The sequence below is a fragment of the Sapajus apella genome, unplaced genomic scaffold, assembly GCF_009761245.1.
Source record: "Sapajus apella isolate SASKATOON/1434 unplaced genomic scaffold, GSC_monkey_1.0 scaffold25, whole genome shotgun sequence".
Taxonomy (NCBI): Eukaryota; Metazoa; Chordata; class Mammalia; order Primates; family Cebidae; genus Sapajus; species Sapajus apella.
Window position 1 is genome coordinate 20,084,251 of NW_022436965.1, and position 19,486 is coordinate 20,103,736.

Consider the following 19,486-nt stretch of genomic DNA (forward strand, 5'->3'; position numbering starts at 1 on the left):
AAGACTAACAAGGTTCCTGCTTTCATGCAGCTGACATTATACATATTCTTCAGTTTAAAGTTGTAATTTTGGGAGATTATGAAAAAATTGTTTTTGTGAAAATGTTCACAGATGATTTCATGTCTAGGCCTTACACCAGTAGACATGTTTCAAAAATTTTTGGTAAATTGACTTGATGTGTCAGATATGAAGTTGTTAATTACTCAACAATTTGAGAGTACTGAACTGAAATTCACTATGTTACTCTGGCTATTTGAATGGATTCATGCAATAGGAATCCATAATCCTTCAATGAATAGCTTGTTACTGAAAAATACATGGGCCAGTATATAAAAAACAAATACTGTACATCAGCTTTCCATGAGGCAGCACATAGGACTTGAAGAGGTTCGTAAAAATCAAACTAGCTAAGTAAAATAAGACTTACCTGACCAAGGTATTGCCTTCAGAATACCCTTAGATTTAAAGAAATAATAGTTACTCCATTTGTCAACATCTCAACATTTATTGATAAATAATAGTCTTATGTTAGAGAATCTAATGGGGAGAAAGGCATAATGCTAAAAAATATGTAACTGCAATAATTCGTAAAAACACTTTTGGGGGAAAATTGTGAATTAAAAATTAAATTCACTTATTTATTCACTTAGCAAGCTGTTACTGAGCACCACCTCTTGAGATCCTGTGGTGGGAATTACGGAAGACTCAAGGATGATGATTCTTGGATTTTAGACACTTTCCATCCAGTAGAAGAGGGAGGGTATGACATGTGACATGACAGTACATGAGTTCAGACAAAAAGTTGAAGAATTCAGAGGGGAGGAGTTCAGGCTGCGGTGATCAGCAGAGTCTTCAGAGAAGTTAAATTGAGTTAAATCCTGGAGGACTGGTGAGATTTTATCCCACAAAAATGGAAAAATACTCAGGGAAATGTGGGCCAAGAACCAGAAGCAATAACACACAAAGTCACTTCAGGGAATTCCAAAGAACTAATCTATCTTGACCAGAAGGTTTTGAGCTTTCCTATGTTATCTGGATCGGCAATATTAAAATGCAATAACGTAAACAAAAAAATTAGCAAGGGGATTAAAATGGAAGGAATAGTTTGAGACAGAAAGCAATCATTGCAGTTTTAGGAGTGTTGAATTTGAAGAGATGGCATGATATACAGGAGCAAGTAGTTTCAGGCAAGAGGAAGGGTAGAGTGAAATCCTGGACGGCACCCATTCAAATCATTCAAATGAGATAGCGGGAGCTGTGGCAGGCTATGAGGTCTCTGAAGCACAGGGTGTAGAGAAAATAGGGTGACATTGTAAGTTCTTGAGTGTGGCTGCCTAAATCTTTGACTTTCTTGTGTTCATGACTTGTACCTAAACTCCTGCCTGTAAGCTCACCATCCTCCCACTGCCCTTCACAGCAAATGACCTATATTCTATGTTGTGGAATGATGCTGCCTAGCAAAACACCTGGAATATACGTGATTAATCAATGTTTTTGAACAGATAAATGAGTGAACTTTGCGTAACACAGAACTTCTGAATAAACTTGGAGATTATGACACTCTTAATTTGATACTCCAGCCAGCAAGTGCCCAGAACTCTTCGCCCCAGAGCAGGGTAACCTGGATTGTTCTGACACTCGTGGAGAGTTCAATGTTGGCTCAACCTGCCATTTCTCTTGTAACAATGGCTTTAAGCTGGAGGGGCCTAATAATGTGGAATGCACAATTTCTGGAAGATGGTCAGCTACTCCACCAACCTGCAAAGGTAATGATATATACTTACTGAGATAGTTCTACTTTTGGAAATTTATTCCACAACAACAAACGATCATCTGGTTCTTATATGTGAACTAGATCATTGTACATAGATTTAAAGAAATAATAGTTACTTCATTTGTACTATTATTTGGATTTAGCAAATAGCTGAAGGATTTAAAAATGTCTAAGGAGTGACAGGATATTTTTATGTTTGTGAATAAAAGGTATATTGATTCTTAAGCAGGAATTTTGTTTCATGGCTTCTGTTTTTGAGAGTATTTTTTGATCAAATTGAATGATCTCCATTAATTTATTGGTGAGAGAAAGAGATAATACTGGGGTAGAGTCACTGGCCCAGTTTTTCAAATCTGAGAATTGAGGTATAGAGAGTTCAATCATCATCTTCCTGCCATGTGGCAAGTTAATGACAAAGCTGGTGGGACCTTTCAAATGTGAGAAATACTTTGAGACAGAAAGCAATCATTGCAGTAAATTTCAACTCTCACATTGACCTTTAGCCAGAGGACAATACCACTTTCCAATAAAGCAGGGTTTGGCAGGCAGTTAGACCATGTATATTTGGCTCTCTACTGAATTTATTATATTTCTGTAGCATTTTTTGCTTCTTTTTAATATAGCAATAACCATGACTCCTCTGATTTCTTCTTTCGGCCAGGAGAATCATCTCCTCAAGGATGCTTTTAAATAATTTTCCTCATCGGTTTTCTATCTCTGACACTGTTAGTTTTTCTTAATTTCCTTAAATAGGTCTTGGTAGAGCCTCCCTTGTTATGAAGGGAGTGAAAAGCAGTTATTCCACATCAGCCTTAACTCTGTTACACTTCTTTTAATTGGAAGCTCTCTGAATTGAAATATTTTCTCACAACAGGCATAGCATCAGTTTCTACTCCAGAGGTGCAATGCCCAGCCCTCACCACTCCTGGGCAGGGAACCATGTTCTGTAGGCATCGTCTGGGAACCTTTGGTTTTAATACCACTTGTTACTTTGGATGTAACGCTGGATTCACACTCATAGGAGATAGCACTCTTAGCTGCAGACCTTCAGGACAATGGACAGCAGTAACTCCAGAATGCAGAGGTAAGGTGCAAAAGAACCGGCAGTTCTGATGCTGCCTTCCTGCAGGCACTCAAGCTAGCCATTGTGCTTGTCTGTTGAAGTGTCACCCAACCACAACCACTAATGCAAGTGTCAGCTCCCCTGTGACATCCACAACAATCCCAATTAGAAGTAATGCGTCACAGGCACATCACTTCTGCCCTTCCTCACGTCACAAGCTAAAGCTAATACACAAGTACTCAGAGACTTAAAGGAAGAAACATTTGCAGATGTCCAAGATGTGTTAGCATAATAGGTATATTAAACATAAAACCTGCTATAGAAATTGGCAAATTAGAGGTTGCAAATTATGTGACAGTATAAACATCCCATATTTTCATAATAATTTGAGCCTAAAAAAAAAAGTTAAGCCATACATGGTATTTTCTGAAGAGCTATCAACCTGTACATAAAGCATTGAGCCCTATGTTTCTTTCATTTTTGTATCCCTCACAAAACATAGCACAGTGCTTTGCAAATGTCACTACTGATTAATAACATTTATTTGAATTATATCTAATTTCCTGACCTTTAATTTCCTATCCATAAATTAGAAAGAATAACCTGAAGTTTCCCAAATAAGTAGTTTAAGGAGGATGTCAATCTACTTCTTTCAAACTTACAGCTTCCCGATATGCTGAACACTTGCGACGTATTTTAATATACACATACTGACATGCCAGTTGATCACAAATGTAGTAATAACATTTAGAACAATAGTATTTTTAAGAACTAAAAATTTTTAAATAGTATATTTGAAGGCAAGATTTATCAACGCATTAGCAGGTATTTATTGGATGCTACTACGTGTCCATCTTTCCATCATGGTTCTTTGGCTATCACCCTTTGGGAGAATATTTTCATATATGTGCTGTTGAAAGAGCTACTGTGAATATTGGAAATGGCTCATATCCTTTATGACCTTTTATATTCTGCCTCATCTATTGGCAATGTTAGGTTACAAAAGAAACCATAATTTCTTTTGCCTTCAGTGTGTTTTTCTTGCATTCTTTCTTTTCTGCAGCTGTGAAATGCTCAGAATTACAGGTCAATACGCCAATAGTGATGAACTGCTCCAACCTCTGGGGAAACTTCAGCTATGGATCAATCTGTTCTTTCCATTGTCTAAAGGGCCAGTTACTTAATGGCTCAGCACAAACAGCATGCCAGGAGAATGGTCACTGGTCAACTACCATGCCAACCTGCCAAGGTACAATTTTCGTGTGGGTCAAGAAGTCACTTTGATGTGGAAAATAACAAAATCAGGGTCTCTTCTCTGTGTCTTTCTCACAGTGGTCTTGCTTTCCATCATGGAGTTTCCCCCTGCTTAATAAGTGTTTCACAAAGAATCGGGCAGAATCTCCTTGCCTTATAGAGTAGTAGAAATTAAACCCAGTGACTGTGTAGGTAATCATCACTCCGTTTCAGTGTTCAATTTGTGAAGTGAAACCTTTCACTTCGCTATAATCTCTGTTTAACAGACCTTGAAGTTTCAAAATGTTTTAAACTGGGAGTTATTTCATGCAGATTTCTAACTTACTATCTCAGAAGAGTTTGCTTACCACCTAACTCTAAAAACACCCTTACAGATCTTCTTTAATTAAGCTCCATCTCTTTGCAAAGTGTATTTCAGCCTCCTATTTTTTCCCCTTGTGGCTTGTCTTGAGTACCTTTTGCTACATTTGCAGATGTCCAAGATGTGTTAGAATAATAGGTATACTAAATGTAAAACCTGCTATAGAAGTTGATAAATTAGAAGTTGCAAAGTATGTGATGGTATAAACATTCCATATTTTCATCCATCTGAATCTTTGCCAAAGATTGCCAAAGAATCTATCATCCTATCTGAACCTTTGCCAAAAAATTACCCATGGTCTATTTTATTTGCCTAAACTTACATGTATAGGCTTCTTATGTCTTTTATTGGTTCTTACCCTGATTCCTTTGAAAATTACAGTTTATATTTAAGCCTTAGGAATAAAATAAATTCCCACTTTCCATTCTGTTGCAGTGGATTTATGAATTCTGGATATTCTTTCATGTTAGCTTGTCAGCATTGCCAGGGCCTTTGGTGATCCTACCTGATCTCACATCTTAGAGTTCTTGGAATCTTTCTGGGAGAGAAAGACTGTTCTTTTGCATAATATGCTTCTTATGTCTTGCACATGTGTGTGTTTGTTTTGCAGCAGGACCACTGACTATCCAGGAAGCCCTGACTTACTTTGGTGGAGGAGTGGCTTCTGTAACAGGTCTGATAACGTGTGGGACACTCCTGGCTCTGCTAAGAAAACGTTTCAGACAAAAAGGTAAATAGAAAAGAATCCTCATTTGCTTTTTTATTTTTCATGCAATTTAGGGGGGAAGGTAAAACCACAACTTCAGTAGTTCATGTTGGAAAATATTTGAGTTAAAATAAAATTAAGCCAAGATAAGTGATCTTGAGAACTGACTGTCACCAGAATCACCTAGGGAACTTCATAAAAATATATGAAGGAACTTCATAAAAATATATTCTACTTAAAAATAAGTAGAATTGTTTTACATGTTCATCAAGTGTCATTTTTACTAGATACAACAATATTCATTTCAAAATTATTTATAATCATGAATAATTTAAAAATTAGTTCAACTATCTTATAATAAATGAAATGATTAAAGTTATACATATAGAGTTTTTTTACTGTAACAATAGAGCATTTAAAAATAATATTAAGTGTATGATTATTATTTTTAAGTAGAATATATTTTTATGAAGTTCCTTCTATGGGGAGACTTGGGAGTGGGTGCAGAAATCTGAATTTTTCAAAAGCCCTTTCTCAAAATTCAAATGAGCCTACTTTGCAGTTTGGCATTTGGGGCCTCTGGTCTAAGTTCCCTAGGTTATCACTGAAACTAATTAGAACGGTGCCATGCTCCCTATTTCACTCATTTCTTCATGTAGCAGTCATTTATTGATCATCTCTCTTAGAGTGTGACTGAGACCCATAGTGATGGTCTCTGGTATCAAGGAAAGAATAATCCAGTAGGGGAGACAGGTGAAATCAGCACTGACAGTGAACTGTGGTAAGTACGTTAGGAGACAAATACAATCGGGGCATTATTAGAAGGTAGACTAGGAATGCCTAAACCAGACTGGCAGGTCAGAAAGCCTTTGTCAAGCTTAGCTTTGAAGAATGAGAGGCATTTAGCCAAGGGGAAAATGGACACAGAGTTCCATCAGAGAAAATGGCATGTAGGAAGACATGAAAGTGTGAGATCACTGAAGAGATGGTATGTTTAGGAGTTCAGGGCATCTGAATCAAAAGGGGATTATGGAGTAGGCAGGATATGAAGCTAGAGGCAGAAGAAGCTGCCTCTGTATTGGTGACCTGGTGGGATAAGCTAAGAGATTTGCTTTTTCTCCTGAAAACTTGTGAAGTTGATGCAGAATTTAAGAAGAGAAGATCAAATAGATGAAAACTCTCAGTAAGGGAAACTGTGTTCATCACATTGTTCATCAGAAAAATAACCTTAATCAGGAATTAAAGAAGAGAACATTTCTTTAGGTTTAAAACATCTTTTCTCAATCTACTCCAGACACTTAGCCTGCCTATAAGTTCATAAAGTTTTGTTTATAATCTCATGGAGCTCTTCTTTTCCATCACTCCTCATAGAAAGTAACTAGGGGCATCAGAGAGACCATTAATGCTCAAATCAAGGTAATTCAAAGTGGCAGTGTTAAAATATCTGAAAAAGTTCTGATTGAATTTCTCTATTGTTGACATAGGTCTCCACATCTATTCTTAACTGCTCAGAGGCAAAACTACGTGTTCCCCACTCTTATTCTTTCTCCATTTACAATGCTACCAAAACACTGAGGCTGTTTGTCCAAATCTCCTTCATATACCCTCCTGTGAGTGGCTAACACAATAGACAAAGGGCAATACTCTGCTTCAATACCAAAGAGATATATTGAGAGCTACAGCGAATCTCTCCATGCAGAATGTGTGCTTGCTCAACCAAACCCAGGAGGTAGCAGCAAGAGCTCCTTGACCTTATCTGTATGGTCATATAGGAATCACATAAATCTTGATGTTTTCCCCAAGTTCTTTCTTTGATGTTGAGACATTTCCAGGGGACCCTCTAACAGTAGAAAAGGACAAATAGCCACCCATGCTCCAATACTTTTAATAATAAATACATTCATTTGTTGGGGATGGGAGCTTTTTGCCTGGGCTTCTCCCAATTTGGTTTTAGGCTTTCAAGTTTTCTATGTCCAAACAAGAGGAAAATGCTGCAGCCATGGCTGAAAATTCAACTGAGAGTCTGTCACTTGGATAAAAATATGCTACCCAGGAGGAAAAACATCCACTGTTTTGTTTGTTTGGATTTGTGTACGTGGTTAGATTGCCCAGCTGAGGGCTGAGGGCATGTGACACAAGATGCCCTAAAAGAGATTGATTTATGTATTTACTGAAAGGAAGGAGGAAGAAAGTGAGAGGACCCTGGAGTTAAATATTGGTGAATGTTTAATTTAGCCGAAAACACTTTCCACCTTTCAGGGAGAAATTGTTCCCAATATTCCCCTTATAACGAGCCTACCTGAAAATCAGTCCACTGGTTTTCCCCAATAATTTATATCCTTAATGACCCTCTCTTTCATCTTTTTTTTTTTTGTAAATCAATCATTCATATCTTCTCATTTATTTTAGATGATGGGAAGTGCCCCTTGAATCCTCACAGGTAAGGTAGAAATGTTTTATAATTGAGTAAATTTTGCTAGTTTGACTTTCTAATTCACGGTAATACCAGAATGATCACACACCATGCCTGCTTCCTTTTTACAATGTCTTTTGCAATGTCTTCTTTTCTATTCTGAGGTAAAATACACAGATCACAAATGTTCTAATTATAATATAAAGTAGAAATAAAACAAAAAGTAATTTGTAATAAAAACAAAATACAAAATCTTAGGCACTATGCCAGCAGATGCAATGAGGTCTTCAGAAGCATGCACCTTCCAGCAGAATCACTAGGAAAGCGACAGCCAAGCCGGTGGACTGATGGAAGAATGTTGTATTAACATGAGTCAAAGAGCATTAGAATGTTGTATTAACGTGAGTCAAAGAGCATTAGAGGTGTGGCCAACACCAATCGAATTTTTCAAAATGGTGAGCAACTCTAGTAAAGAATCCTAAAACCTGTGATAATTGTCCATTGATTCATATGGCAATTGCACTTTTTAAAGATGAAAAAATGCTTAATATTTACATGTAAAGCACTTGAATTCCAGGCCTAGAGATTTTTAACCTGTATGAATATTGAGCAGATATTCCAAAGTTTGTTAGGGTATAGGACAATTCTTTTGCACCCTGTACCCCCTGCTATTTATACTCTGGCAATAGTATTCAAAAAGGGACAGTATGCCCCCTATTTTTTGATTTTTATAAAGAACAAGAGTTCTACTAACACTAAGTGGGCAGGAGGCAGGAGCGCTGGATATCTTTTTAAGATATTTCCATCCTGGAGGAAATGGAAATCCTTATATGAACTCTATTGTCATAGACATCCAGCACCCCTTCCCCATACCCACTCAATATCAGCAGAACTCTTGATGGTTATAAAAATAAAAAACAGCCCTAGGAGTCACACTGCCTCCTCCAAAAACTATTGCTAGATTACCAAGTGTTAATGCCAAGAATTTTGTAACTATTTCTTTTCACCTAGAAGAGGCTGCAGCACCTTAGAGGGTATAACAGGTATTCAGTACATAAAGCATCGACAATAACGTAGTGTGGGTGCAAAATGCAGGGCGAATTACCCAGAGCTGTTAAGTGGGATATCGAATATTTCTTTGGCATTTGTTTTCCTTTCCTTTCTAAAGCAGAATTCCGGGGGCAAATGGTAATTCATGGTTTCTGGAAATACTATGTGTTGGACTGTGTTGTTGAGAACTAAGCAGTATTTGGTGGTCATCCTTGTGTTTCTGTTCTTTAGCCACCTAGGAACATATGGAGTTTTTACAAATGCTGCATTTGACCCAAGTCCTTAAGGTAAGGTACCTTTAAAGATATTTTTGAAGGAAATATAGCAGTAGGGAAAAAAGTCAGACTATGAAGATACACTTTTCTTTAAATTATCATGTATTAAGTTTTAAGCATGTATTAAATTTTCGGGCATGAAGGAAATTGTGTTGGCAGTAGGACACAAGTATGACAATGGAGTGACAATAGAGTTCAAGTAAGGATTTCCATTTCCCCCAGGACAGAAATGTCCTAACAAGACATAACTTATTTCAGGATGTGTGACATGTCCATTATTGGCTGCTAGGTGGTGATGATGGGGCCTTGCCTGCAAAGCAGAACTCAAGACTGCTGAAAAATGTTTACAAACTGTTATGGAGTCAATTCCCTAAACTACCTGCTGGGAAAACAAAAATAACCTGATGTTATACCTCTCCCAAAAAGTTCAGTGGGTAGTTGAGTATCCTACAAAAAGCCTGGATGGCAGATTTTTTTTTCTGTTATACTTTAAATTCTGGGGTACATGTGAAGAACATGCAGTTTTGTTACATAGCTGTACACATGCCATGGTGGTTTGCTGCATATATCAGTCTGTCATCTGCATTAGGTATTTCTCATAATGCTATCCCTCCCTTAGCCTGACACCCCCTGACAGGCCCTGGTGTGTGATGTTCCCCTCTCTGTGTCCATGTGTTCTCGTTGTTCAACTCCCACTTATGAGTGAGAACATGTGGTGTTTGGTTTTCCGTTCTTGTGTTAGTTTGCTGAGAATGTTGGTTTCCAGCTTCATCCATGTCCCTGCCAAGGACATGAACTCATCTTTTTCACAGCTGTATAGTATTCCATGGTGTATATGTGCCACATTTTCTTTATCTACTCTATCATTAATAGGCATTTGGGTTGGTTCCAAGACTTTACTATTGTGAACAGTGCTGCAATAAACATATGTGTTCATGTGCCTTTATAGTAGATTGATATATCCTCCTTTGGGTATATACCTAGTAATGGAATTGCTGAGTCAAATGGTATTTCTAGTTCTAGGTCCTTGAGGAATTGCCACACTGTCTTCCACAATGGTTGAACTAACGTACACTCACACCAATAGCATAAAAGCATTCCTATTTGTCCACATCCTCTCCAGCATCTGTTGTTTCCTGACTTGTTAACGATTGCCATTCTAACTGGTGTGAGATGATATCTCATCGTGGTTTTGATTTGCATTTCTCTAATGACCAGTGATGACGAGCTTTTTTTCATGTTTGTTGGCTGCATAAATGTCTTCTTTTGAGAAGTGTTTGTTAATATCCTTTGCCCATTTTGTTGTGGGGTTTTTTTTTCTTGTAAATTTGTTTCAGTTCTTTGTAGATTCTGGATATTAGCCCTTTCTCAAATGTATAGATTGCAAAAATTTTCTCCCATTGTGTAGGTTGCCTGTTCACTCTGGTGACAGTTTCTTTTGTGATGCAGAAGCTCTTTAATTTAATTGGATCCAATTTGTCAATTTTGGCTTTTGTTACCATTGCTTTTGGTGTTTTAGTCATGAAGTCCTTGCTCATGCCTATGTCCTAAATGGTATTGTCTAGGTTTTCTTCTAGGGTTTTTTTTTTTTTATGGTTTTAGGTCTTACATTTAAGTCTTTAATCCATCTTGAGTTAATTTTTGTATAAGGTGTAAGAAAAAGATCCAGTTTCAGCTTTCTGCATATGGCTAGCCAGTTTTCCCAACACCATTTATTGAACAGGGACTCCTTTCCCCATTGCTTGTTTTGGTCAGGTTTGTCAAAGATCAGATGGTTGTAGATGTATAATGTTATTTCTGAGGCCTCTGTTCTGTTCCATTGGTCTATATCTGTTTTGATATCAGTACCATGCTGTTTTGGTTACTATAGCCTTGTAGTATAGTTTGAAGTCAGGTAGTGTGATACCTCCAGCTTTGTTCTTTTTGCTTAGGATTGTCTTGGCTATGTGGGCTCTTTTTTGGTTCTATATGAAATTTAAAGTGTTTTTTTTTTCCAATTCTGTGATGAAAGTTGATGGTAGCTTGATGGGGATAGCATTGAATCTATAAATTACTTTGGGCAGTATGGCCATTTTCACAATATTGATTCTTCCTATCCATAAGCATGTAATGTTTTTCCATTTGTTTGTGTCCTCTCTTGTTTCCTTGAGCAGTGGCTAGTAGTTCTCCTTGAAGAGGTCCGTCACATCCCTTGTAAGTTGTATTCCTAGGTATTTTATTCTCTTTGTAGCAATTGTGAATGGGAGTTTCACTCATGATCTGGCTCTCTGTTGTCTGTTATTGGTGTATAGGAATGCTTGTGATTTTTGCAGACTGATTTTTGTATCCTGAGACTTTGCTGAAGTTGCTTATCAGTTTAAGATTTGGGTCTGAGACGATGGGATCTTCTAAATACACAATCATGTCATCTGCAAACAGAAACAATTTAACTTTCTCTTTTCCTAGTTGAATATGCTTTATTATTTTTCTCTTGCCTGATTGCCTTGGCCAGAACTTCCAATAATATGTTAAATAGGAGTGGTGAGAGAGGGCATGCTTGTCTTGTGCTGGTTTGCAATGGGAATGCTTCCAGTTTTTGCCCATACACTATGATATTGGCTGTGGGTTTGGCATAAAAAGCTCTTATTATTTTCAGACACATTCCATCAATACCTAGTTTATTGAGAGTTTTTAGCAAGAAGGACTGTTGAATTTTGTCAAAGGCCTTCTCTGCATCTATTAAGATAATCACGTGGTTTTTGCCATTGGTTCTGTTTATATGATAAATTACATTTATTGGTTGGCGTATGGTGAACCAGCCTTGCATCCCAGGGATGAAGCCAACTTGAACATGGTGGATAAACTTTTTAATGTGCTGCTGAATTTGGTTTTCCAATATTTTATTGAGGATTTTCACATCGAAGTTCATCAGGGATATTGGCCTGAAGTTTACTTTTTTGGTTGTGTCTCTGCCAGATTTTGGTATCAGGATGATGCTGGCCTCATAAAATGAGTTAGGGAGGATTCTCTCTTTTTCTATTGGAAAAAAACTATTTGAAATAGTTTCAGAAGGAATGGTACCAGCTCCTCTTTGTACCTCTGGTAGAATTTGGCTGTGAATTCATCTGGTCCTGGGCTTTTTTTGGTTGGTAGGCTATTAATTACTGCCTCAATTTCAGAACTTGATATTGGTCTATTTAGGCATTCCACTTCTTCCTGGTTTAGTCTTGAGAGGGCATATGTGTCCAGGAATTTATTCATTTCTTCTAGATTTTCTAGTTTACTTGCATAGACATGTTTCTGGTATTTGCTGATGGTAGTTTATATTTCTGTGGGATTGGTGGTGATATCCCCTTTATCATTTTTTATTGTATCTATTTGATTCTTCTCTTTTTTCTTCATTAGTCTGGCTAGTAGTATATTTTTTTTTTATCTTTTCAAAAAAGCAGCTCCTGGAGTCATTGATTTTTTGAAGAGTTTTTCATGTCTCTATCTCCTTCAGTTCTGCTCTGATCTAGTTATTTCTTTTGTCTGCTAGATTTTGAATTTATTTGCTCTTGTTTCTCTAGTTTTTTTAATTGTGATGTTAGGCTGTCGATTTTAGATTTTTCCTGTTTTCTCTTGTGGACATTTAGTGTTATAAATTTCCCTCTTCACACTGCTTTAAATGTGCCCCAGAGATTTGGGTACATTGTTTTTCTTTCTCATTGGTTTCAAAGAACACCTTTATTTCGGTTGGCAGACTATTTAAAGTTTAGAAAGAAAAGACTATGCTGAGCCTCAGGGGGTAGATAGGATGAGCAATTTTTTTCTTTTATTTTTTTAAGGAAATGATAATTATTTAAATTTCTTTGGTCTCATTTTCAGAGACCTGTCCTTCTCCTGGTCACCTCACTCAGCCTCCATATGATCTTGTTGTAAACATCAAGTTTCCTGCTAGACTTGACTTAACTATAATTCATTTGCTGCAGTTTTTCATAAACACCTATGAATCAAAGACATGGAATTACCTTAGATTAGCTCTGGACCAGCCTGTTGGACCAGCTCTGGACCAACCCTGTTTCCTGAGTTTGGGACTGTGGTACAATCTCAAACTCTCAACCTACCACCCCTTCCTGCCCCACCTCTCCTCTTCCTGTAATACAAGCCACAGAAGCCGGGAGCAAATGTTTCTGCAGTCGTCTCTGTGCTTTGACTCAATTGTCACTTGAAATACCAGTGAACCAAAGAGACTGGAGCATCTGACTCACAAGAAGACCTGACTGTGGAGAAATAAAAATACCTCTTTATTTTTGGATCGAAGGAAGGCTTTCTCTACTTTGTTGGGAAGCAGGTGGCATCTCTAACTGTAAGGAATTCCTGTGGCATCTTCTGGAGTCTCCAGTGGTTCTGCTGATGAGGCCTTTTGGACCTCTGCTGCTGAGGCTTCCAGAGGCCTCTGGATGGCACCAGAGGCTGCATAAGGCCAAGAATCAAGCCAGGAGGTCACATGTCACTGTGGACCTTCCTGCTACCAGTCACTGTCCCACAAAGGACTCAAAGACCAATATTCAAATGTATAATTAAAAGAATTTTCCCCAAATGCCATGTCCCTCCATTTGACCATTTGTTCAGTAAGGTCTGTATATATCACATTGGTTACCATCAGTGTAATAGCACATAATTATGGTTGTTCCATTTATACCTCCACCCTTCAGTCAGTCAGCAAATATGTATCACACAGCCTCCACTCCAAGAGAAAATTAGAAAAACAGAAAAAATTTTCATCACCTTAATGTTTTATAGGGAAGAACAAATGTGTTTTACATGTTCTTTAAATCACATGTTTAGTAAATAGGTCTTTGAAAGTTATACAGTGTTTACTTGGAACTGATGTAAAAAAAATAGTGAACTGAAAATTATAGTACTCATCTTGTCTCTGTGAAATGTAATGCAATAAATATGTCATGTAGACTGTATATACCTAAGCAAACATGCAAATAAAAAAGCAGCCTAATCAAAGGTTACAATAATGTTGCAACAATTTTGGTAGTAACCTTAGGATTTAGGGGCACAGTGCTTTCAAAAAGTTTCTCTGATACACTGCCAGTAGCACCTCTTACTGCTTATTTATATGTCAATCACTAGGCTAGGTATTCTAGGACTTTGGTCTCAACCCTGTTTTCTGAATCAGAATCTACATTTTGTAAAAGTTCCCCAGGGACTTTTTTTCTGATGTTCTACCAACTTTGGGAGCCAATGATAATATCACAGATAAAGAAGTTTAAGCAGCTGCTCAATTAGGGAGATAATAGATACCTACGAGGAATAATAAAAGGTAATTAACATGATTATATAATTTGAATAGTGTTGTAATAGTTCCTAAGATAGAAAAGTCAATTTGAGCCCAGAATCTGAGAGACAGGCAGAACTCTGGACCGTAAAGAATGGCCCAGTAAAGAGGAAGAAAATGAGCCTTCTAAGCTGGTAGAATAATACCAGCACAGGAGCAAAGACAGAATATCATGGCGAGTGGAGAGGGAGGAAGAGGCTGTTTATAAGCCTGATATTATTAACAGAGACCTCATGTGAGATGCCAGATGACAATTTATTGAATGTACTGAATGCATAAGACAGAAACTTGGAGCCATGCAGATACAGGGAACCCAGGACAAGTCATTATGATGCTTCAGATAATATAAATCTCAGATTCTCTGTGAATAGCAAAGTAAGATTTAAGGTGATATGAAACAGCCAGATCCTTCAAGAAATACAAAATACAAAGGGTCCTGGAGACAGGAAAATATGATCATAGTAATAAATTTATGCTATGTGCTTTCTTTCTTTTCTTTTTCTTCTTCCTATTATTTTTTTTTTTTGAGATTGAGTTTCACTCTTGTTGCCCAGGCTGTAGTGAAATGACATGATATCAGCTCATTGCAACCACCGCATTCTGGGTTTAAGCAATTCTCTTGCCTCAGTCTCTCGAGTAGCTGGGATTACAGGCGTCTGCCACCACGCCCAGCTGATTTTTTGTGTTTTTAGTAGAGATGGAGTTTCACCATGTTGGCCAGGCTGATGTCGAACTCCTGACCTCAGGTGATCCACCTGCCTCCACCTCCCAAAGTGCTGGGATTACAGGTGTGAGCCGCTGCGTTCGGCCGCTGTGTGCTTTCTAAGTGCTGGAACTATAGTTTACAGTAGATTTTATCCTCCCAACATACCCTATCAGGAAAAACTCTTATTGTCATCCTTATTTCACAGATGTCAAAACTGAACAGAGAGGTAGAGTAACTTGCCCAAGACAACACAGCTAGTAAGTGAAACTGAAATCTGGACAACTGATTTTTTTTCAGCCAAGCTCTTTAAGCTCTCTGCTATGCTATGGCTTAGCTGGTGACAGGCTCTTATCAAGGCAGAACTGTGCCTTGGTAGAAGCCAGGAAAGCAATTCAGAGCAGTAGGCCTTGCTCATGTGCTTGTTCCCTGCTTCTTCACCACCTGAAAATAGTGTTTCAGTGCTGGTAACAGGGCACAATACCCTTTCCCTCAGATCAAGAGGGGAGCCATCTGCTTAAGGTGGTTGGGAACCACTGCACTGCACAGACGGTTCTGCAAGTGTGAGCTTGGACCCAAGCAGGCTTCAGGTGAGTGGTAGGGGTGACGGCTCCTGTGGTGTTGGCGGGTGGAACTGGAGGAATACAGCTTTGTCTGGCTCATGAATCCCTGGGCACTGTCCCACCTGCTAGAGCCACTGATCTCTGCCCCTTCTTCACCTGTAGTAAACAATCACTAGTTTGGTTGCTCTCCAATACCTCTGGTCACCGGGAGCAGTGATCTCACCAAGCCCCCGCCCAGAAAAGCCCCAGAAAAAGGGGAGGGAGAAAGAGCCAGAGGCTGCCGCTGCAGTTTGGAGGAACCGAATGGGAGGAGGACACTGCCACTCACAGCCTCCAGGGCTCATTGCAGCTGGGACAGCCCGGAGTGGGGTTAGTCAGCAGCTCGGCAAGCGCTGCCCAGGCCCTGGGGTGGTGGCAGCCAGCGGGAGCAGGAAAGGAAGCATGTTCCCAGGCTGTCCACGAGTCTGGGTCCTGGTGGTCTTGGGCACCAGCTGGGTAGGCTGGGGAAGCCAAGGGACAGAAGCGGCACAGCTAAGGCAGTTCTACGTGGCTGCTCAGGGCATCAGTTGGAGCTACCGACCTGAGCCCACAAACGCAAGGTAACTCAGGTGTGGAGTCTGGGTGGGCTTCTCTAGAGAGGATACTCTATTTCTTTTAGAGAACATTCCCTTTGCAATGTCATTTATTTATTTATTTATTTATTTTAACTTCAGGTAAGTAAATATAACTAACAGGAGAGTACAGAATTAAATAAGCTGGGTGGATGCTAATTTTGTCTCCAATAATACAGTTTATCATTCTGAGGGTATAGAAAACATTAAATTTGATTGGTTAGATGTTGCTTTCAAGAGTTTATTTTCAATACAGTTTTGTTCGTATGTTTGTGTTGGGTTAATGTGTTGGTTAATTCAAAGGCTCCAGGTACTTGCTCCCTCATTAGCTCTTCCTGCAAACTCCTGTTCCAGGTTTTTAGTTGTACAGTATTTTTATGAGACTCCTAGTTACATATTATTTATTCCATTGTCTACATAGCTTCATCTTCTAAAACTAAAAATGAACACCTTGTGCTTTTTGTCATATAATTTTGTTGCTGCCTTATAAATGATTTATAAATGATTTACAAAGTATCATTCGTTTGGCCAGGGCAGTGGCTCATGCCTATAATCCCAGCATTTTGGAAGGCCGAGGCGGGCAGATCGTCTGAGGTCAGGAGTTCAAAACTAGCCTGACCAACATGGCGAAGCCCCACCTCTACTAAAAATACGAAAAGAAATTAGCTCACACCTATAGTCCCAGCTACTCGGGAAACTGAGGCAGGAGAATCGCTTGAACCTGGTTGGAGGAGGTTGCAGTGAGCTAAGATGAGGCCACTGCACTCCAGACTGGGCAAAAGAGCAAGACTCCATCTCAAAATATCATCAGTTCATAGAAATACAACATTTTTGTACTTTCACCTTTTTTCTGCTTCATATTTGACTTATTTATCCTATTGAAAGTGACTCTTAATTTTTTTCTCTCTGTTAATCATATTCTGCGATATGGTTTACCCTAGCTATTTAAAGGTGTATGTAACTAAGAAGAGGTTTAATTCATATAAAATACTATCCTTGAGTTGCAAACTATTTTTTCTAATTGAATGTTATAAATAAGACTTCTCAGAAATTAACAAAATCAGAGTCTATTCAATATTTCCAGTTAGTCATTTTTTTAAATAGTAAACCAGCTAGTGTGACTCATTTTTTTTCTTTACATCACAGTTTATTATGAAAGATGTGTTCCTCTTTTACAAGTACAAAACCAAAGTAATCTGTCAAAAAGTAATGCAATATTTTGAGATCTTTTAGTGTATAATTTAACCCTTTAAAAACTTTCATTGTAATTGGGTTATTTTGGAATGTACTACATATCATTTTGGTCTTATAATAATAAGAGCTCCCGCCTTTTCAAAAATAATCATCTTAAATATTATACCTTAAAGTAATAATCTAGGTCACACTCACATCCTTAGGGAACTGCCATAAGCTAAAACCTCAAAGGAAATAACAGTGCTTCTAACACTAATCTTGCCTGCTTATGAGTGGAATGCAAACTTGGTTTCTGGCTTTCTTGTACCATGCTGTGTTTATGCTTGGGAGTTTTTCTTTTGTCTGTAGTTAGCATTGAAAATAGCAGGCAAAATGCTGGAGGCAGTACCACATAGGGCAAAGGTCTGATTCACATGGTAAGTACACAGGGAACCACGACTGGTCATTCTGTCCCCTCACTCTGTGGGTAAGTTTCCAAAGTTCTGGAGAATCATTCCTCTGGTAGCAATTGTTGAGTCAAAACCATAGAACGGTAACCTAGACAAATTGTCAATATTGTTTAACCCCAAATCATATTATTTCTTCCTAGTATTTTCTTACGAAACATCTAATCCATGTATCTGGCTGCTTAAACTAAGAACTTGTTCTAACTTGTCCTGCCCCTAGAGCTACGATACTTACTAGATGAATATCAACATAGACAACTCCATCTTTTGCCAAAGTGTATTTTAGCACAAAGCAGAAATCCGTCTACTTATTTCATATAATATTAGCAGGACAAAGCCTTTTAAAGGTAAACTATCTATTATTCTTGCTCCAAGTCTAAGGTGAACACTTTCAAAAATTCCTTAAGAAAATTTGTTTAGTCACTCACATGTATATACAAAGACATATTAAAGAAAAGATATACATACATTTTCCTTCTAGAGTTCTACCTTGATATAATTTTGTGATTATGAACAAATCATCTTTAAACAGTCCTTATAAATTGAAAACTCATCATATACATTGTTTGAAATCATATCATCTGTAACTTTTTAATCAGATTATTTTCCAATAAAAATTGTTCAGATCAAAATAGACATACTTCAGTATGAATACACAGCATACCCAGTAAAACATGTTAGAAAACATCTCTCTGTTGAAATTACTCCACATTAGAGACTGATATTTTTCAGTGAAGATTTTATACTATCATCTACATTTCTGTATTTAAAGATCTGAGGCAGGGGAGGACGATAACTTTTCAACTCTACCAAAAGTAAATAAATAAAAATGGACTTCCACATTAGGGACATTAGTATATAGAATCCTAGAATTCTTGAGTTATAGGAATTCTAAGAGGTCATTTAATTCATTTTCTACTTCCATGTTTTAACTTCCATGTTTCTACTTCTACTTTTCCCCTTGCCCTCAGCACCAATGATCTTACCAAGTGGTTGTCTAATTCCTACTTGAATGCTGCCAGTGACGGAGAATCCACTACCTTCTATATCCAGCCATTCTAAAAGTACTTATGTGCGTCCTTTAATTCTGTCCCCACACATCAACACAGTTCCTGTATTCCACATATTAATATTTGTGAGCATTACTATAATTACAGATTTGTTTTTGCTTTCTGTGAAAACCTGAAAGCTAAAGACTAACTCATTACATTTACAAAATAATGTTACGGGCTAACATGTATTGAGTGTTTCTAGTATGTCACTTCTTATGCCTTTTGCACATATCAACTTATTTAATATTATACAACAATCCTGTGAGGAAGATTTCAGTATTAATCCCATCTTACAGTTGTAGAAACTGTAAGGCAGAAATGGATTAAGTCAACTTTTCAAGGTAAAACACTAAGAGGTAGATCTAGGATTCAAATCCAGATACTGAGTTCAGAGCCCGCATTGTAGCCACTGTGCTGTACAGAAGTCATGGCATATGTGGATGGTGTTTTGTCTTGATTATGGCTGGGCCACTGTTCCCACATTAGGAAGCAAAACAAAGCCAGTCTGATCAACTGACTTAGACATTTGTTAGGTATTTTCTCCAAATTCTCTTTCCTTTAACCTCATCTTTGAGTTGGAGACAAGGATAAGAATGATGCGCCTTTAGAGGCACAGAACAGTAACAACAGCAACAGGAAAGCAGCCCGCCACTCACAGCTCTCCCTGCTGCCTGTCTTCTATTTGTCGTTGTTGTTTTTTAATGATAAAT

The 19,486-nt window shown here is 38.0% G+C and overlaps 2 protein-coding genes across 3 annotated transcripts in view; both read left to right on the forward strand.

Annotated features, from left to right (window-relative positions):
• Nucleotides 1-13,593, forward strand: part of SELP (selectin P) — a 44,027-nt gene extending 30,434 nt beyond the window's left edge. For both annotated transcript variants that reach the window (XM_032291439.1, XM_032291440.1), the window contains 7 exons: nt 1,581-1,766; nt 2,649-2,858; nt 3,901-4,086; nt 5,063-5,182; nt 7,568-7,598; nt 8,853-8,908; nt 12,743-13,593. In XM_032291439.1, the coding sequence (XP_032147330.1) occupies nt 1,581-1,766; nt 2,649-2,858; nt 3,901-4,086; nt 5,063-5,182; nt 7,568-7,598; nt 8,853-8,907 (788 nt within the window). In that variant the 3' untranslated portion in view covers nt 8,908; nt 12,743-13,593. The remainder of the gene's footprint in view (nt 1-1,580; nt 1,767-2,648; nt 2,859-3,900; nt 4,087-5,062; nt 5,183-7,567; nt 7,599-8,852; nt 8,909-12,742) is intronic.
• Nucleotides 13,594-15,677: 2,084 nt separating this feature from the next.
• F5 (coagulation factor V) overlaps nt 15,678-19,486 on the forward strand; it is a 70,011-nt gene continuing 66,202 nt past the window's right edge. The window contains 1 exon segment of the mRNA XM_032291441.1: nt 15,678-16,072. Within this exon segment, the coding sequence (XP_032147332.1) occupies nt 15,777-16,072 (296 nt within the window). The 5' untranslated portion in view covers nt 15,678-15,776.